The sequence below is a fragment of the Phycodurus eques genome, chromosome 22 (genome assembly GCF_024500275.1).
Source record: "Phycodurus eques isolate BA_2022a chromosome 22, UOR_Pequ_1.1, whole genome shotgun sequence".
Taxonomy (NCBI): domain Eukaryota; kingdom Metazoa; phylum Chordata; class Actinopteri; order Syngnathiformes; family Syngnathidae; genus Phycodurus; species Phycodurus eques.
In genome coordinates, this window is record NC_084546.1 from 3,482,063 (window position 1) to 3,493,899 (window position 11,837).

General features: G+C 47.3%; 1 protein-coding gene across 1 annotated transcript; it reads right to left on the bottom strand.

The window, feature by feature from the left end:
* Window positions 1-4,685: 4,685 nt before the first annotated feature.
* tspan11 (tetraspanin 11) lies at window positions 4,686-10,981 on the bottom strand. Its single transcript, XM_061667338.1, is given in 9 exon segments — window positions 4,686-5,453; window positions 6,654-6,740; window positions 6,825-6,923; window positions 6,925-6,984; window positions 7,325-7,429; window positions 7,504-7,578; window positions 9,098-9,289; window positions 9,670-9,783; window positions 10,856-10,981. Coding segments are annotated over 8 exon segments (765 nt in total). The 5' UTR covers window positions 9,757-9,783; window positions 10,856-10,981; the 3' UTR covers window positions 4,686-5,393.
* Window positions 10,982-11,837: the final 856 nt, after the last annotated feature.

Here is an 11,837-nt window from a genome sequence, read left to right on the forward strand (position 1 = left end):
CAGGCCAGCTGAGAGGAGAAGTCTTTCTTGTCAGACGCCAAGGGAAACATTTGGACAACCGAGGCCATCTAGTGGATCGTGGAGGATTGGAGGTCTCGGCTTCCTGACCGGGAGGGAGTCTGGCTTTCATTTTGGAAAAGATAATGCCACAGAATTAGGGACACAATTGCTCTCATGATAGCATTTGGGCACTGGGTGACCCAGATTTGAAGCTTGGAAGCTTATTTCAGTGATTTTCACAAGTGAACCCGAAAATGTGCACACACTGAAATTTCATTCATTTGAGACAACCGTATGCTTCCGACTTTCTGTTAGCAGTTTGAGAAAAGTTTAGCCTGGGTTGTTAGTGGAGGTTACGGACAGTCTTCGCCACGTGTACGTGTATATGTGCACAAGATGAGTTTGAAATAATATTTCAGTGTTTTGAGATCAGAGCTTGTGGTATACCTATGGTTTAAAGCATACATGCAAGCAATTATAAATAAGTTGGTTTTTTTTCAATTAATTTGCGGCAGGACTCTGTCCTTATTAAAATCAGGGGATTACTGTACAAGGTGTGACAGAAAAGTTCCGGGACTGGTGTCAAGATTCTCCACCACACCTTCATTCTTCCGGGATCCTCCACAATTCTGACGTCATGGCAATCTCGACGCTGTCCCCGACTGGAAAACGGGCCCGCTTGATGGACCATTTCAATCACGAGGAGCCAGTTTGGGTGAGGAGGGACTTTGCGCCAGCGCGGCGAGGTTTCTCTCGACCAGGAACTGTCAGATGCTCACGGCATCGTGAGCAGACACGAGTCGTCCTTCCGCGACTCAGGCTGGATCTCGTCTGGTTCCCACTTCACTGTTGAAAAGGATCTTTTGTGACACCAGTCCTGGAACATTTCTGACACACCTTTTATTTCAAACATTACATTTGAACTTGACTGCACTCTTCAGGAGCCGACGCCATAACAAATGCCATCTGTGTTTTTATTGCATAATAACTCAAAAACTGTCTGCAGCCTCTATTTCCTAAAAAAAAAAAAAAAAAAAAAATAACCGCAAATTCTGCACTTCCCGAATAAGGTTTAAGCTGTTATATGGTATCAAATATTTACCATGAATTGATGTACCAAACCGTGATATATATATATATATATTTTTTTTTTTTTTTAAATACCTCTCTTGTGTTTCTGGCAGTGTTTTCTCACAGCGCTCAGTGACAAGTCGTAAAAGAGACGTCAACAAGCGCTGACATCCGCAAACATACGTAGCTCGCAACGCAAACGTCGACGCCAGAAGTCATCCCGAACGTGTGAGGAGATTCTCCGCGATCGTGTGCCAGGCACGGACGGATCCTTTGCAAATCATCTCCAGCCACGTTGTGTTCTGTTATTTGCTTTTTCGACTCGCGTATGTTGCAACATTTCAAAAAGGACACGCAAGTCTAACAAGGTTTTCCAATCCCGACATTCATCGCCCCCGCGATCTGACCTGGCGACGACGAGGCGCATGTGGCGCGCAGCGCTCAACGAGACCTCATGTTTACTGGACGAATCCCGAATTATCCGTACACACTTTGAGAGATCGCCAGTGTGGAAAAGGGGCTCCAGATGGAAGCAGCGTGGAAAAGCTCCCACAGCTGCGCACCTTACGGCCCTGCCACGCATCCATGCCGAAAAGGCCGCTTTGTGCACGCACACACTGCGCCGCGACACATAATACTATGTTTATATTATATACAAAGCTACATTAAAGCTTCATAAATTCTTAGATACGCTTTGATAACACCATGAAGGTGCTGTAAAAGTGTCAACTAAAATATTCCCTTTCTATAAACACACCCGTTCTCATGCGGGGATGTCGCCGCACGAGGACGTGCGACCACGGGCTTGTTTTACACGGCGCCGCGATCGGGGACGTATCAAAGCTTTCGCTTCAGGGAAGGAATGCTGGAATCTTGAACAATGACAGATGTTGACCCCGAAGAGAAAGTCATGTTTCATGGGGGGGGGGGGGGGGGGGGGAATGGCAATCAGGGGGGCTGAAAAAACAGCATTCAGTAAGACGTGCATGTCCAGTATCGCTCGCGTCTGTTGCAATGAACTATTAATTTCCATACCCTCACTGAATAAGGTCAGTTTTGTATTTCTTCACAGATCAATCAAATTGGTTTGTCCCCATGTCGTCTGTTATTTTGACATATGACGATGAACCAATTTAAAGTGTGAGTGTTGTGCAACTCCACCTCTTCCCTCACTCTGCGGGAGCCGTGTGGCGTTGCGTCGCCTCAAGATTTGAAGTCGACATGTGTTTTTAGACGACGACGAGGGAAAACAGTTAAGGCGGGACACATTTGAGTCAGCTTGTTTTGTTGAAAATGAATAGCTGCAATGCGCTGATCGAGAAGGGGAGGAAAAAAAAAAAAGTTTCATTTTCGCCTTATTACACTGCCTCGTCAGCGCATCCTTTTATTTACGGCATCGAACCCAAACCAGCCCTTTCCCGTTTCGTTCGACACGGTCGCACACCGACTTCAAGTTCGAGGCAAGGTCATCCCAATGCTGCCAATCTCAGCTGGGGAGCAGAAGAACTTCCTTTCGTGCCATCTCGCCCCTGCTTTTCTTTGATTCCTCCCCGCGACCCCCACCTAAAGGGCCGCTTTAACAAATGCACGCAGCGCATCAAAGTTGACAAGCTCCCAACCGCAAGACGGAGGGAAATATCGTTTCCATACCTGCCTACATTTCACGGCTAACGACCCCCAAGCGTGACATTCCGCGTCTCGGCCCCCGCATAAAAGGCAACGCGACGTCCATCACGCTGTCTCGGCGAGAGCCAAGTTGATCGTATGCAGCATTAGCGCCGGGCAAAAGCCGATCCCGGTGTCGATGTGCTTTGATAAGAAGACATTTGTCATTGTGTTGCCGGGGAGGTGGCTACCGGCGCGTCAGCTGCCCGCTCAACCGTCACAGCTTCTTCTTCTGAGCGCCGCGTCATCTGTTTGGTATCAATCGGTGGCCCCGTCATCGTGGTTGTCTTGAAACACTTTCAGACTTTCAGACCCCCTCCCACGGCATACCTGGCGAACCGCAACGTCCCCGACCGCGTGGGACACCGGCGGGCACTCGTTGGTCCCGTTTCAACTTAAACCCTATACGTTATGTGCGCGGTTTGGCAGGGATTTAATGGCGGACATAAAAACCGGCTACACGTAAGTGGATTCGGTGAGAAGCCAAGACGAACGGCATCTTGCGCCTCCACGGAGTGGCTCTCAGGCGACCCTCGCTTTTGACACTTGTGACCTCGAGTGCGCCACTTAATGAGGCCTTCTTTCCTCAAGACGACGAAGAAATTCCGACTGCTTCCACTCGTCACGGGCACTTTCTTCGGGCACGCCGGTGCCATGCGCCAGTCGAATCGAAATCCTAGAGCGCGGAAATGTGCCGCGAGGCATTTTTATTCACAATTTACAGTTCTCAAGTGTTTGAATCATGTCTATGGCAGGATCTCGTCAAAATACCTCCAGGATCGAGAATTACGCCACACTTTACAGCCGCTGCCCACCTCGGCCCTTCTGCTGCCGGGCCAACGCTTAGTGCGTCTACTTTATCGAATTCTATTAATTTAACCAATAAATTAGCTTGCTTATTTTTTATTGGGGGGGGGGGGGGGAGAAACAGATTCACTCACTGTAGATTTCTTTTGCCGTTTAATTTCACACTTGATGCATAGGCGAGCACTCAGGAGAGCCGACTATTTCCACACAAACTATTAAAAATTGTCTGCTTTGAGGTGCCTGCGAGACAAAACATGGCAGCGAGCAACACACCCCCAAGTTAATGTTCTAAATAGGAAAAACTCCTTTTAGAACATGACGCCCCCCACCCCGCCCCCCCTTTCCTCCTTGCTTCCACGTGACAAATAGCCGACACTATAACGGCTTACTCACTTCCAAATCCCCGTGAAGTGTTGACATCACGTTGCGCGGTTTCAGGCACGGCTAATCAACCGTGGCCAAACCAACCTCGGACGCCCGCGCGCGCAGATGTCGGACAATAGTTGAACGGACACAGGAAAACCAAGTGATTCACAACATGTTTACAAGGCAAACAGACTTTGACACTTCAAATCCGTGAGCTTGTTTCATGTTTTGTGGACAAATGCATCTGGGGAAATCCTCGAAATCAAGTTCCTACGATGTTTGAAACCATTTTTCGATCGACACCTTCGCGAGCCGTTCCCAGGAGGAAACTGGCAACCCGGCGACAAAATGTTGCCCGTGACTCAAGACCCTTGCGAGGCACTTTTTTTGCCCTTTAAACGGGCGACTGTGATGACGCAATCCGAGCTACGACGCAGGACCTCCGGAGCCAAGGGAGGGGAAACTGGAATAGCCGAGCGGTGACAACAGGACGCGAGCAGCATGACCCCAACAACCTCACAAGCGCTTTACGAGGGACTAAATGTGGTTTGAATGCCGCAAGGTTTAGAGAAATGATCGGGGAGCCCTTAGTTTGGATTATAATTACATGATAATAAAACAGAAGGCAAGCTCAGACTTGACAAAAGGGGCTCATCTTGAACAGGAATCGAATGTGACACAATGCACAACGCTCGAGGCCAAGCAAGAGTGCAGTGGAACGCAATCGCAAATGTGAGCTTTGTCTCCCTCTAGTGGCTCGAACAACACTTGTCAACTGGATTTCCGTTTTGTTTTTAATTTGGTGGAATGGTACAGAGAATATTTGGCGCATGTGAATGCCTTTCATTAGCACCAGTCATGGTTCATTTTTAAAAAGGAGTGGAAGTTACCCTTAAAAATATATATATAATTATAAAATAAAAAAACTCACTGGACACTTCATGAGGTAAACCTGCACGAACATGCAAAACATATACAGTACATCAAAGAGGATTCAATAATAATCAGTTTTGATTGACAATGTCAGATGGATGAATGCGGTTGTATTTTCTCCTGCATAATAAAAAGAGATGTTGCTCATATTTTGGCTCCTTTTTTATACGGCAGCGCGCCTAATATTGTGGCCAGTCGCAGGAAAATACGAGGAATTCAAGGTACGAAGGCTATTCTGCTTTCTTCCCATATATACATGCGCCATTACACTCAAAGCTCACCTTTCGGTTATGTTACCAGGCACGTTATGCAATGTGTACGGTGTCTGCGCCATTTTTGTATATTTCAGACACATTCATAATTGACGAGCACCAACGCTGGCAGACAACATTTTACCGCCATTGAAGCGTGAAGTGAGTATAGCCCCTTCAGTTTGTCTCATAATGAAGCTTAAAGGCAAGACATGCTCCCGGAGGCCTCCATTGTTCACCAAACACATAAAGGAAAAAGAAAAAAAGCCAGAATGTGGAGCGCAGGTGACGTGGAGCGCGTCAGTAAGGCTCCATCTTGATCCTCCTGTACAAGCAGCAGGTGAGCACCATCCCACAGATCTGAAAACAGGAAGTGTCGGGTCAACGGCAGATGACGAGGACGCCGTCGCCGGGGCTCTCGTGCGGGGGTTGAAGCGGAAGACGAGCCGGGAACAAACGCATGCGGCCGGTCGACGGGGATAATAAGCCGGCGGTCAACGTTAGCGGTCGAGCGGCCACGGAAGCGAAGGGGATGCGGCTGGGATGAGACCGGAGGAATCATACGTGAAGATGAAATCCATTCACACACGACCACAGAAGAAGCAGCGGCAGAGCGGGACGTGTTACTGACTGAAGCGGCTGACAGACTTGACGAACGCGCTCCGTTGACTCGTCACAATCTCCAGACAAAAAGCACAGAAGATGAAAGTGTGACCGCGACCCGGTGCGTCCATGGACGGAAGACACGCGCCGTCGACGAGAAGATGTTCAGCCGCCGCGACAAGCAACATTTGAGGCAGGCGGCTGCATGCACCACATGACACGCACGTAGCTACACTGCGCTCACACCTGCAGAGCAACGCAAGGAGCCGAAGTGCGGCGCTAACGACAATCACAACGTAGCCAAGTCCTCCTCCTCTTCTTTATAGAGAAGATAGATAAAGTAGGCAGTCAAGATTGCCCCGGCCAGCTACACACAAATAAATACACACACACACACACACACACACACGTGGGTTAGTGCGTCACGCCAAACTAAGTACAAACTCTACAACTAGGGAGTTAAAAACCTCGATTTATGTGTTAAACGTAAGCATGTGGATCAACATTCGGACAAATACGTGGAGGCAGACAAGAATATTTTATGTATACATTCAACATCACAGATTTGGTTTGGCAATAAGACAAGATAAGAGTCATTTCGTTCCGAACAAGTAGTAGTAACTTCACACTTACCTCGGACGTACTCTCGTTACACTATTATTCATTCTTCAAAAATGAAGAAGCGGTCTTGAGCAGACTTGTCGGTACAAGGCAAAAGAATCGATGCGAGTTGTTGCTCGGGCTCCGGTTTCTTTTCGAGTCATTACGAGGTCGTGTGGAGACCGAAAATGCATCGCGTGACAAATCAATGAAAAGGAGCGGGCGAGGTCGAAATGGATTTACTACCATTTTGCTCAGGTTTCATTCCTTTCTTACTGCGATGAAATAGCATCAGTATTACATTGAAATGGACATTCCGAGAACGGAATACCGAGCTAAATGTTTTCCTCCACGTACCTGCAGACAGGCCACTCCGATGCCCACGGCCCCGATGACCAGCAGGTGGTCCGCCAGGAACTGCTCCAGCTTGGTGATGCAGCCCCCCTGCGGACGGCGACCGGCCATTAAGAATTAAGAGTCACGGGCCGGGCGCTCACCGTCTCGGCTCCGATTCGGGGCCCCGCTCACCTCCACCTTGTAGATGTTGGACGGGTGGTCCCGGACGCCGCAGTCGGGCGTGACCGACTTACAGCAGCTGTCGGGCACCAGCCGGCCGTCGGCGCGCTTCGGACGCGATGTACGCGCTGCTCGTCCAGTCTTGGTAGCTGTCGCTGCCGCAGCACTTGAACTGCGGAGGACAAAATGGCGGAGTCATCGCTGCCTTGACACGCGTTTTCAAAACACTTTCTCCATTCAAATGAAAGAAAATGCATTTACTTCTTTCCCGTCTCCTAAAACAATGTTGTTTAATGAGGGGGGGAGAAGAGAAAAGAAAAGAAAGAAAAAAAAAAAAAAAAAAAAAAAAGCACTTGATGTGAGTGTACTTTGTCAAGACATGCAGCAATGACATCATGAAACCGAATATAATGAAATGAAACCATTTTTGTCACATTTTTTTGCTTCCATTTAATGGACATAGGGCTGCTCCAAGAAAAACTACGGACGCGACCGATCGAAATAAAACATACATCCTGTTGCAGTTTGTCCACCGCTAAGGTGATGGCCTCCTTCCCCGGCTGGGCGTAGTTGTCCGTCATGGTCTGTTTGAGATGCTGCTTCAACTCCTCGCTCAGCTGGAAACGAAGATCAGAATGCGTCAAAGTCTTCCTTGACACCGATAATAAAGCCCGTATTACTCGCAAGTTACCCTCTGGTAATAGACATAAGCCAGAACTCCAGCCACCAGTTCAATGAGGAAGATCAACAGCAGGCAGAAGAAATACTGTGAAAAGGGGGAAAGATGGTTAGTTCCCTATAGGGAAGTGTCTTCCAATAAGAAAAAAAAACTTCCAGCGACTGCCGGACACGTGGCATCGGTCTCTCGTCAATGGCGCAGCGCGGGACGACACATCCGGGAAGATGTTTTGACAGGCGGGGCGGAATGCGATTTTCTCCCGGGGAGAAAATCTCTCCATTATGCGTCACGATTTGCTTGAAAAATACGAAACATCGCCCCGACGCAAACAAAGCATAAATTCAAAAAGTGATCCGAGCTCGCAGGCGCTGAAGGCAAACAAGCGCTAATGACTCCTAATTGAATTGAGTAAAGACCTCAAAATCCCGAGCGTCGTTATGCAAGCTGCCAAGTGAACAAAGCGCCCACTCGTTTGCAGACTCTCGCGCGTTCAAATCAGAGCGTGGGCAGCATTCCGCGTTTGGTGGGAAACAAGGGGATGCTAAAATATGGAGTCAAATAAACCACTGCGGGGGAGCGGGGAGTTTGTATTCGTACAGCGTGGACGGCATGGAAAACGCCGCCGTGACTTGCGCAGCCTGCTGTGCATCTGTATTGGTTACACGCGCTCGTCTTTCCGTGCTTCCCGCCCACACGCGCGCACACTTTTGACTCCCGTCCATTCTGCACATACTACACGCGTAAAAAGGCGGCCTTTAAATAGCACGTCAATGCGATCGAACGCAACACAAGGCCGTAAAAGCCTGAAACATACTCGACGCGAGCACCTCTTTACCGCATCCATCCATCCACAGTAGAGAGATAGGAGCCTATAAATAGTCCCGCAGTCGCCAAGGTTCAAATAATGAGGACGGCGCCGCCATTTGTCACTTTCTCCGAATAAGCTGCGAGGACAAAATAGCTCCCGTCGCAAACACGACAGCCTCAGTCGCTCACATGATGGTTTTCATACAGCGTAAATGCCAAGAAAAGAGGATGACTTGACCGGCTCAGGCAGTACATTGGGCACCTAGTAAAGAGCAGATTGATGGTTACCGCAAAGAAAATGCCAAACTTAACAGTTCTGCTGCCGAGGCACCGATCTGCGAATGGGTGCTTAATTAGTTGAAGTGAAAACGTCACTGAAATATGATTATACTATTATTATTTATTATCCTAGCCATCGAATACACCCCTGTAAAAATCAACTCACTGACTGAATTTCTTTCCATTTGTTGAGGAATGTCATGCGACAGAAAAAGAAAATGAATTTCAATCAACAATGGACTTTTAAAAACGCAAACTACCTCTCGAATGCTCCATTCCTAAAAAATAATAATGAATAAATCTGCTGTCCTGTAATTGCAGACACAACCTTAGTTCTGTGGCAAACTAGTTCATCAATTGGTGTTGAACGTGTGTGGCTCCCTCATCGTGAAAGGTCATTCGTTGTATGAAAAGGAAGTTTACGACTCAACGCAACCAACTGATTAACCATCAACGAATCAGTCCCATTTCTACGTCACTTGCGGCGCCGGAGGGGCTTCCCATAACCCTCCGCACTCACAGCGGAGAGACAGCTCCTCTGCTCGCGGATGACGGCGCAGCAGCCCAGGAAGCCCGTGACGACCACCAGGCCGCCGGCCAGGATGAGGATGTAGGCGGCGACGGCGAACGTGCTGGACGCCAGCAGGCTCAAGAACTCGCTCTTCTCCACCAGCGTCCACACGCCCACGCCCAGGACGGCGGCACCACCCACCTGAAAGTCAAGTGCAGTTATTACCGATCGAGACGTCAGGCCGGGGCCAGGGCGTAACGGCCACTTCCTGCTTAACAATAAAAGGGCGGTTTCCAAATGTGTTCCTCTGGAGGAAATTCCTGCAGAGACCTCAAGCTTCTTGAACTTCACTCAAAGTGTGCGTTAAACTTTGCAAAAAAAAATGTTTCAACGTAACCGTGAGAATGTAAAGTTGCCAAAACCTGTCAAGCTCTGAAAGCAATTTATTACGTCATTACGCGCCGAGTCCATAAACTCCTACACGGCTCTCCCAGCACTTTGCAGGGAGCACGAAAGCATTTCTAAATATGAGCGTCATTCGCGGCGGATTTTCGTGGGCGAATGAATCTCTTCTGACGTACCCAAAAGAGCGAGTTGAAGACAAACAGCAGGTACTTGAGACACACGGTCAGCCAGTCCTCCTCGCCGTCTTTGTAAGCGGACGACATCTTCCTCCTTCGTCCAGTTTAGTGCTGCTGAAAGAATACAAGAAGGCCAAAAAAAAAAAAAAAAAAAGTTTCTTTTCTAGTACTTTGTGAACACTATTTAGCTAATCAAGAAAAATTGAAAGGCCATAAAAAAAAACACTCACATTCTAGAGAGACATTGTTAAAACAACTTCCACTTCAGACAAATTTAATAGTTCCCCCCCCCCCCCCCCCCCCATCCTTTCAGCTTTTATCCCTCTCATGTTTCTGTTTTTATTTTGCATTTATATTTGTATTTCTTATGTATAATTATAGTACTGTGTTAAATTTTTTTATGAGCATTGTGATAAATGCCATTTACAGCTGTGATATGGAAAATAATGTACGGTTTTGTAATACTGTGATTGAAATTTAAAAAAAGTTTTTAAAAAAAAAACACGCTAGTAAATTGCCGTAAACTGGTTCAGTGAGGTAAGCTATAAAATTTGCGTAATTAACGCAATTATATATACTTTGTGAACACTGATTAGCTAGTAAATCAACGTAAACTTATTACAGTGAGTACGCTAATAAATGACGTACTTGTGAACAATAAACTTATAAAATGAAGTACACAACCACTTTGACGTAAACCATACGCTCAGGAAAAGTACGACAACAAAAGGACGTATTTTGCCAACGCTTATTAAGATAATAAATTAACAAACAGCAACATAATTCAAACTGTATTTTGACGTAAAATAGCACCTTACGTAGACATAAATACGTAACGTAAACGTAACATGCGAAATTGACGTAATGCACCTTGGCATAACTAACGTAAACTTGTATGCAGGCCGTAGCGCACCGTTTTCATCATATCAACAAAGTCCGTACTTGAAACGCCGCCGCGTGTGCCAACGGATACAAAATTGGAATAGAACACGTCGAATTTGTTGACATACTGATCACAGGCGAATGTTTTTCCTCCGCCTCCGCAGTTGGCGTTAGCGAAGCTCCCAAACGACAACATCCTGACCACCTGCGTCACTGATGCGCAGCACAAAAGTTCAAGGGGGAAAAACCCCGACTGTTCGCGCAACAAAACGACGTTTCGTGGCGTATATGACAACGTACTCACCGGGACAACGTCAATGGGGGGGAAAAGTCCCTTTTCTGTCGATATTATGAGCAAATGTGAGCGATGGAAAGCACCGCTGCAATCAAGTGGAATCGGGCTTGTTGCTGACAGGCTGTCCGAGGGAGGCTCGCGATACCTTTGAGTGCAGCTCGTTTTTCCTACACCTCAACAGCCACTACCGTACATATCAATTAACCCGACTGTATTTGGATAATGAAACACGTACGAACACGAGTATTTTTTTAGTAGACTAGAGTATTTATATTAATACTTCCGCTGTGGGATGTAAAAAAAATATATATATATTGTTGATGTGGATAATAACATATTTCTGACAGCCGCTGAACGCCTCGCATTATGAACTTGTGGGAAGGGTCAACATGGGGTGAGAGAAAGAAACAAAGCTGCTTGACAGACTGAATTCCACTGAACAACACAGCCTCGGTGACAAGGAAACCGCAGATGGAGCCTTTAGCATTTCCCCAGCAAGAGGGCCGCGATACAAGAGCGATAAAAGGGAAGGAAAGACTTCAAGCTTGAGCATTGCACAGCAGTGATTTTCCCTACACTGGTTATGTCCCTCAAACTTGCACACTTGGTGGTGGGGAGAGGTGGGGAGGGTGGGGGGTGGGGGAGATGCCAGCTCATTTATTTGCTCATTCTGCTGTCATGCCTTGAGGCCTACTGGTATGAGGGGGGGGGGGGGGGAATAAAAATAAATAAAAAAATAGAAATACACACACACACACACACACAAATGTCATTCAAATTCACAATACGGCAGCCAAGTTTTGACATCTGCTTGTTTGGACGCCAGCTGGGTGGGCGAAAAGTGGGAGAAAATGAAAGTCATGAATGACTAGCAAACGATGGAAGGATGAAAAATACATTCATTGTGAAATATTGTTCTGTTTTGCACAGCTTCCCTTTTGGCCGTCATTAGGCTCAGCATGCGCGTACAAAGGAATCAATGCAGCACAAT